General features: G+C 30.1%; 1 protein-coding gene across 1 annotated transcript in view; it reads right to left on the bottom strand.

Annotated features, from left to right (window-relative positions):
• LOC106468845 (disco-interacting protein 2-like) overlaps window positions 1-9,553 on the bottom strand; it is a 100,538-nt gene that overhangs the window by 16,754 nt on the left and 74,231 nt on the right. The window contains 9 exon segments of the mRNA XM_022398090.1: window positions 369-534; window positions 1,471-1,664; window positions 1,933-2,065; window positions 2,596-2,694; window positions 3,082-3,166; window positions 3,580-3,707; window positions 4,879-4,959; window positions 7,015-7,151; window positions 8,800-8,966. Coding sequence (XP_022253798.1) covers window positions 369-534; window positions 1,471-1,664; window positions 1,933-2,065; window positions 2,596-2,694; window positions 3,082-3,166; window positions 3,580-3,707; window positions 4,879-4,959; window positions 7,015-7,151; window positions 8,800-8,966 — 1,190 coding nt within the window.

Below are 9,553 nucleotides of genomic sequence, written 5' to 3'. Positions count from 1 at the left end.
TTTACCGATACACTCAACTTCAACAATCGCGCTATATCAACGAACGTCAATAATACTTCTGACCGCAGATCAATTACACTCTGTCTATACACACATTACCTTACCCTCCCGCGTCACGTTTTCCCCTCTTATATATACCAGCCTACCCTACTAGCAAACACTAGAGCATTCGCCAAAGTACATGATAATTCTAGAAACGTTGCGTCACTGTAGTCATGTGACTCGCTGACGCAACACATATATATTCAAACTAGATTACAATTTTAACTAGAAATATTCTTTTATGGATAATTTTAAATGAAATTTTTAGTCAATTTTCTTAATTGTTATTACATTATTAAGTAATTAATAAAAAGCAGATTACATACCAACATAAAGGCAGCCATAGAAGGCACAGATAAGGTCAACACCAGGAGGGTAGACAAGAGCCACATGGTCACCTGTGTTGAGTTTCCCTTTCTCTAGCAATAAACAGCCAACTCTCTCTGATCTCTTTTGTAGTTGTGAACAAGTTAGAGATGATGAAACTCCTCCCTAACAGAAAAAATACAGAGGTAATACTGTCATAATGGATGTGATGTAACCAGTCTAGAACTTTGTTCTGCTGATAATGTGAAACTGTTGTAATATTTTAATATCCCCTTTAGATCTTTGTTCTGCTCAGCATGTGCAACTCTTGTAATAGGTGTGAAGCATCCTGTCTAGATCTGTTCTGCTGAGCATGTGCAACTGTCTAAATATTTATGAAGTACCTTGTCTAGATCTTTGGTCTACTAGGGATGCACAACTGTCATAATAGGTTTGAAGTACTTTGTCTAGATCTTCACTTTGCTGAGCATGGCAACTGTTGTAATATGTGTAAAGTATCCTATCTAGATCTTCACTTTGCTGAGCATGTGCAACTGTTGTAATATGTGTAAAGTATCCTATCTAGACCTTCACTTTGCTGAGCATGTGCAACTGTTGTAATATGTGTAAAGTATCCTATCTAGATCTTCACTTTGCCGAGCATATGCAACTGTTGTAATATGTGTAAAGTATCCTATCTAGACCTTCATTTTGCTTAGCATGTGCAAGTGTTGTAATATGTGATAAAGTATCCAATCTAGACCTTCACTTTGCTGAGCATGTGCAACTGTTGTAATATGTGTAAAGTATCCTATCTAGACCTTCCTTTTGCTGAGCATGTAAGTTTCCTTTAGTTGCCAAAAGCTTGATTTCTAAGGCAACTTTTCACTGAAAACTTTGTTTCTATGGCAACTTTTGTAGGACTGGCTTTTCTAAGATTAGATATGTTTGAAGAGTAACACTTTTACCGCAAGAATGAATAGTTCACATAGTAAACACCCTATTTTGACTACCTTGGAGCTAAAATAATTATATTTAAAACAATGACAGAACAATAGCAAATATAATTATAACTAAATACAGTAACAATGAAGCACTACGTACCAGTAATGCCACACTTACTTTGGAGTTTAGCAATGTAAAAACAATGTGATCTGCAGTGGTAGTTGCTCTCCATCGAAGAACTTCTGAAATGAACTGATATTTGCGTGTGGCATCACTTACATCTTCGACTAGTGCCACATCCCTTCCCTGAGCTGATGCCAGTCTAACACCCTGAACCATACTGCCAACCAGCACTGATGCTGGTCCTACCTCTATAAACAAAACATTAAATCCAATAACAAATTTAGTCTTAAAGTATTCCCTTCTACACATTTGATTGCTAATAAATTCTACATAAATGTACTTAATAATACACGCTATGTAAACACACACAGTGGAAATAACCAAAGCAAAAAAATAATCAAATTTACTTTTATACTATGTTAAAACATCTAAGACTTTTACTTCAAAAGTATATTACAATATCCTTGAAAATGGCATTACAGACATTCATTAACTAAGGATTTTCATGAAACCTACCTGAATGAACTTCCCTAGGTTTAGGAAGATTGGTAACACATGTGTGGGGGCACATTAACACATTAACGGGATGAAGATTTCCTTCCAGAAACATTCGTTTAGTTTCTGATAAGTGAATTCCACCCAGAGGAGTCTTAAAAACAAGGATTTTGTTAAAACAGTTTTATTCTTTTGAAATAGTTTTTGTATTTTAAAAATGCACAACCAATACAATGTGTACAAAACACAAGATATATAAAAAAAAAATGTTTCAGCACAAATAAAGTTCTTTTCATCACATGTATAAGGAAGTAAATTTCTCACAGAGAATGTTTTTCCCATAAATATGTTATTATATTTATATATTTTTACATTTTCCCATACAATGTATTAATTTTAAGATAACTTTCAATTGGAAGTGCATATTTCATTTTATGAGTTCAATTTAGCAAAGCGAAATAACAAGGTTTATAATATGATATAAAATGATAGTAAAAATTAGCTAAAATTAAATTTCGTTGATAACAAAAAATAAGTCAATATAGTTCTAGAATCATAAATGTCAAAATATTCTAAGAGACAACACAAAGAAAACATAGTAGAATTCTAAGTTTAAAAAAGTTATAATTTATAAAACAGAAAAGTCGAAATACAGTAAACAAAACAACCAAATAAAATGCTCACCTTTGGCAAAAAGTTTGGTGGTACTAAGGCTAAACAGTAAATTCCAATTTGATGAATACCATCAACTGCCTGTAAAACTCTGCTCATCCACTGAAAGCTCTGTACCAGAACATTTAATTTCATCAGTATGTAATTAACAAATGCAATAACTTGGTATAAAAAAACTTCAAAACCCTACATCCAAATGTTTACTTTTTTACCACAGTAGATTAATGTAATTACTTCAATTTTTTAGTCCAATATAAAACAACTTTCAAAATACTATATATGATCTTCAGTACGTAGAATGCCATGTTTTATCTACCTCATCATTAGTTTTCATGTTGCATTGAAAATTATTTATATATCCACCAAATCATAGCTAGTATAACAGTAAATAATGCTAAGATAGAAAAAATTCCTTGTCATCATTTTTATAAGTGTTATCTTCATATACTATTTAAAGGAGAGATATTAATTGCAGAGAAAGCTCCACGGAAACATTACCTCTTCCTCAGTGCAGTCCAGTCGTTGTTCTGCTATCACACATATTCTTTCATCCCTGAGCACACGAATTGAAAACACAGCAATCCTAAAAAATACAAAAATTTGGAGATTGTAAACCTCAAAGAATTTTGTATAAAAAAAAATTAATAAGAATTTTACTCATACTATATCTAATTTATTAAATAGTCAGAATTGTTCTTAGAAAAAAAATTATCTTGTAACTTTTTTTAAATCAACATAACCAGTTCAGCAAAGTCTCTTTTATAAAACTACTCATCATAAATCATTACTTTGAGACTATTCTGCAATATCATGCATTTGTTAGCATTATTTATTCATATTTAGCTTAATGACCTAAAACGATAAAGCAAGAACTGGTGTTTCTGTTTTGTAACTCTACTAAAAGCAATAACACAAATGTTTGTGAAAGATGATTTCTATATAACGAAACAGGACTTTATGAGTCTTTATTTATTACATATTTCAATAATTGCCCACCTGCCACGGTAAATAAACTTCATTGGTTCCACTGCTAAAACAGTAGCTATGATATCATCACTGTTATGTTTCCTCCCGCTGACTTGCATTAAACCATCTCGGGTACCACAAACAAAAACAAGTCCTCCCTAATAGATAAAATAAAAAGCTGTTTGTTTGTTTATAATCTTCAAGCAAAGCTGCATATATAAAAATTAGATGGGCCACATATTACAGAATAAAGAAGTTAGGTCAGCCAAAAACAAAAACAAGCCTCCTTTGATAGCCAAATTAAAGAAGTCGGGTGTACCACAATCAAATACTTCTCCTTGACAGACAAAATCAGAAATTGTGCATAACCCAAACATAAGTCCTTTTTGAGAGTTAAAATCAAAAAGTCCAAAAACTAATTTGTTGTGAGGTAGGCTAAACATAAACACAAGTCCTTCCTGAAGGTCAGAATGATAAATTAGTAAATACAAAATAAACATGTCTCTATAAAGAATGAAATGAAAAATTTCAACAAATCTCCTTGCCAATGATAAAATTTTATAAACTCGTTATAAAGCTGACACTTCGGATTCTGCAAATTTTTTAATGCTATTTCCTATATAAACTTTTTAAGCGTACTTTTACTTGAAAGTTGTACAATGTCATTTCAATTTTTTTTAAACCATCAAAAATTTGTTTTCACACTTTGAAAGAAAATATCAATTTTTATAGATCAACCTTCTCAATTTGTATTTAAATGAATTAATGAAAAATATATATCAGTACTAATTACTCAAAACAAAATAATTTTGCTCTTCATGCAAAACACATTAGATAAAGCTAGTGTACTATTTTTCACATATATTTTTCAAAACAAGAACTTAAAAAAATCGTGTAAGTATTATTTCAGGATGTTGATAATTATGGAAAAAAAATACCCATTTAGTGGTTAACTTTTTGGAATAGCATCTACCTTCTCAAAAACATGGTTCACCTAATTATTGGATTATTCCTTATTAATAATATAGGTAAAACTTCTATATTCAACAGTAGTACTTGCAAGCTCTTTTAATTATAAAACATTTTGTCTATCATAATAAACTTTATCACCTAAACATACTACTTTATATTAGTCATCCATTAATAATTGTTAACCTGATTGTTACAACAATACAATGAAAACAGGATAATCTAACATAAACACACTGTATTATGTTTATTACATTGCTTTATTTTGCCCTTTTTTATATCCTGTTTGTTAACGTTTTTTCTAATGTATTACATAAAAGCAATACTTGATAAAAAAAAACAGCAAATTTTGACACATACTGGACCAAGAAAGCCCAACAAACCAGTCCTTATAAAATTCTGCTCACTCGCAGGCCTCCCATCTGGATGTAATAGTTGAACCTGTAACAACATGTAAAACATGATGCATGTGTATCATGGAAGTGGAAGAAAGTAGAAAAAGCAAACCTAATAAACATGTATTTAAAAAGGGTACAATATTACTTTGGTATATGGATGTAAAAGGGATAATTACAGTCTAAATAATCTTATTGTCTCAACAGATGAATAATTAGCTAGTCAGTATTACTTTGGGTACAGTAGCAACCTTCAATATTCAATGAATTGATGAAAAAACAATGTACTCAATGTTGGTATCTTATTAAATACAAGCTTTCAGCTAGTGTACTAAATTTATATATCCTGAAACTTGTCCAAGATTCATGTTTCATTACATTCTTTCTGTACCATTTAAAATGATTATTTAAATCTGTATTCAGTTTAATCTGATGATGATTAAACTACAGTAGCTGGAAACTTACACTTAATAAGTACCAGTATAGTAAAACCTGTTCATCATCTATTCATCAAATGCTTCTTCACCTATACTTTTGGCTTCAAAAACTTTTTAAATTACATCCAACTGATTTTACAAGCTACTTTTAAATACTCTTCAACATCAGAATGAGAATAATATTATGACCAGTTGTAGATTTATCCACAGTAAAGACTTTTACTCACAGAATTTTATTAGCAATTAATATTTTTAAAATCAATTAAAATAGCCTCTTGGTAATCTATAGCACAAAATAGTTTTTAATTACAAACCATGTATTGTAACACAATGCTAAATCAAATGTGCTGCAGAGCTCATCTACTGCATCTCTCATTATGAAAAAGCATACCTATCAATTAAAGTTTGAATTTTTTCAAGTTCATTTTATGTAATCATTTCTGTCAGAAGTTACATTTATAAATTTACTGCTCGTAACACTTTTAATATGTATTTTTAAATATTACACTGCCATTAGAATATATCAGGCAGGCAGTAGCACTGCCTATGTAGTGATGGCTCAGATTGTTCATCGAAATGGTATTTTAAATATATCCTCAATAGGTCATCAAAACTTTACAATACTATACAGAGTTTCCTTTTATAACAATATCTATGTAATGACTGAGTCACAAGTTCTGGGAATGTCTGTCAATATCATAGCAAAAAGTTTGATCTTCTTTTTTCCTCTTTTTTCTGCTTCTTTTTTATTACATGATAATTCAAAAACCATAACAATGCTGTCAATCAATTTCACTGAGTATCTGCTTTTATAAGTATTATTAATAAATAGTAGTAATTTAAAAAAAATGATAGTTCTAGTGTAAATGATGTTATCATTACCCCTTGAAGTTAGCTTTCTTACATAAATTAGTTGTTCGTTTAAAAAGCTTAAATACAGGGTGAAACAGGAATTACCAGCCAATAATATATAAACAATAATTATTACAGTTGGAACCTAACTGTATTTAGAACCTGATTATAAATACAACCTTTCTATGTCTATTGAAACACTGCATTTAAAAAAACAAGCAAACAAGTAAAGAAAAACTTTTCAAAAAAGGAAGTAAATGTAGGGATGGCTAACATCAATCCTCTAAAAAGAATGTAAACAAGATGGTAAGGATGACATTTGCATCACCCCTACATAATAGCACAGGCAAGAATTAACATATAGCAATATATATATAACTATTCATTCACAATTGAGCTTAATTTATCCTATTTTTGTCTGTTAACATTCTAATACACTGTGTGCTTGTGCTGTTATGTAGGGATGATACAATGCCATTCCTACTATCTTGTTTTTGAAGGATTGATATTAGCCATCCCTACATTTACTTTCTTTTTTGAAAATATTTTTCTTTACTTGTATCTTTGTATGCTCAAAATTTTGTGCTGCTATGAGGAAAATATATTTCCTTCAAACTTCAAAATTTACCAGTTTCAACATATGTAATGAAATATCTTGTTTTCTTTTCTATTGTGTGTCTAAAGATAAACCTGCCATTGGAAGAGTGGTTTACCTATAAAGTGGCCATAAGGGTTAAAATACTTCACACACACATATATATTTCTGATAATAATTTAAAAACTTCTGTATTGATAGCTCAATCCTTATATACCTTAAATATAGAGTTGGTGAGCCCTTGAAGCCCCCAGTAAGCACTTCCAGTCATCAAAGAGCTTACACAGAGTTCCCCAATTTCATCAGTCTTACATAAATGTGGCTGTTCATTCACTTTCACAACAGCTACCTGAGCTAAAAGAATAGAAAATAATACTTTCAAAATGTAAGAATGCACTAACCAAAAACTTGCATGATAATAACACATTATTCAAAGCCTTTCTTTTATGAAAACATAAAATATGCATGCTGATGTCAAAATATGATAATGTCTACACCAAATTAAAACTTCTACAAAATCCACATCAGTAACAACAGAACAAGACTCAAATCATCAATTTAAATAAAACGACCATCACTACTACGCATAATTACCTTCAACCATCAGCTATGTGTATTTCATCTGGTTGTTTATAAATATGGTGTGTATTTTGTGGCTTACTTTTGCACAGCAACAGAATTTCTATTTTCTGAAATTGTAACCTTGACTTTTAATTCCAAATGCAATAGGGTTCAACTCCAGTTCAAATGGAAGTGATGTGTAAAGCTTGATTAATATCTGCTGTTTTATAACTTTAGTTATCATACAAAAACCAATTTTATTTTCTACTTTGAAGTAGTGAACTTGACCTTCAGCCTTATATCATTAGAGTTTTTCCCCATCTCAAAAAGACTGATCCATGATGTATATTTAAAGCAGGCTGTTTAGAACTCTAGTTATTATGCAGAAAATAGATGTCTATAGATGGATGGACTAACAAACAGATATAAAATATCATAGTGATATCTAGGGGTGTTGTGATACAGCGATACGATACATGAAGCCATGATACGATTGTATCGATACATTGTCCGATACAATACGATTTGTATATCTTTACAAAATTTGGCAAGCTTTCAGTAAACGTTATAGGTCTTTTGTACAGAAAAAGTCAGAATTTATAACAAAGTATTTTTTGTTAAAAATTAATGATTTAATATATGCAGTCAAAGTAGTCACTACTCTGAGTGTAAAGTGGTTTTCATGTTAAGATTAAAAATACTTTTCTCCATCAAAAAATTAACACATCTCTTTTGTGTAATTTCTAAAACCTCCGAAATAAATTTCCATCTTTTTTTCCCAATAAATCTTCATATTTTATCTACTATATCCAGTACCCTAATTTTATGTGAAGTCAGTCAGTTTGACCAGACTTGTAACCACCATAAAAATACAAAATAAATCAAAATTATCCTTTTTTCTTTCTAGAATTACTTCAAATTGTATCAAACAATGTTAGTAATATAGGTAATAAATTATAGACATGATTGTCAAACTTTGTAACAAACCACTAGTAAAACTTCTGTATCTAGATACGTATTGTATCGTGGCACACGTATCATATTGACTACTATCATATCATATCAGCCATAGTAATATCCTCCTATGCTACCCTTCACACCTTTTCAATTGAAGGATAACAATATACACTTACAAACCATTTGTTTAGTACTCCTAACATAATTCTGATATTAATTTATACAGGAAATTCTCACCTGAATTCTACAGCATTTAGCTAAAATTTTAAATTTCTTTCTTTATGAAACATTGGAAGTCCTTTATTTCTTTCATAAATTTTTTTTTAAATCGACATTTATTATAGCTTTATACAAACATATAAATAATTTTCCTTTAAGAAATAAATTTGCTTTAAAATAATTAATTAAACCATACACTCAGAATGTGATGTGAGACCTTTATTTGGAATAAAAATGTTTTCATTAGGATAAAAAACAAACTAACCACCAGGCATAACCAATCCACAATCTTGTAAAGTAAGAGATGTAAGACTGTTTTCTTGATCCACTCGGATTACTCCATGACTGAGAGCTGACATGGACAACACTCCTCTACCGCTAGAACCCGGTCCTGATCGGCCAGGTCTTAGTAAAAGCAACATAAATACAAAACTGAATTAATCTTTACAAAATTGTTACTTGCATACAAGAGAGATTAATCTATGTAAGTAAAAAGTAAGTTAAAGTTATTTTGTCAACAACCAGTGTTCTTGGTCAACAACCATACTCATCTTCCAAGATTTAAATATAATTTTGTTTCATGGAGGAGTTGTTTTAAAATTTCCACAACTGTAACCATTTCAAAGGCCATGTTCACCTCAACATTGCAGTCTTGATAAATATAAAGGTTCAATTGAAATTTACTTTGTATGTAAAGTGGTGTCATTGTTATTTAAAATATGAAACACATTACTGTTAATACACATTTGCATAGTATTTAATAACTACTGAATTATATATATATATATATACAAGTAATTTTGTCTTTAATAAATATTTCATTATTTTTACCTGTCTCTTAATTCTCTGTATATGAGCTAAGTCATTTTGACTAAACTTTCAATCACCATGTAACCCAAAATTATACATATTATAACTTTTAATGTATCTTCAAAAAATGTAGTAATCTTTTAGTAAATGTTGCGTATTTTGTATGCAAAAACCTAGATTTTTTTAATTAAGTATTTTTACTAAAGATT

This window comes from Limulus polyphemus, unplaced genomic scaffold (genome assembly GCF_000517525.1).
Source record: "Limulus polyphemus unplaced genomic scaffold, Limulus_polyphemus-2.1.2 Scaffold92, whole genome shotgun sequence".
Taxonomy (NCBI): Eukaryota; Metazoa; Arthropoda; class Merostomata; order Xiphosura; family Limulidae; genus Limulus; species Limulus polyphemus.
The sequence above is the reverse complement of the archived record's forward strand: the minus strand, read 5'-3'. Positions and strand labels throughout refer to the sequence as shown.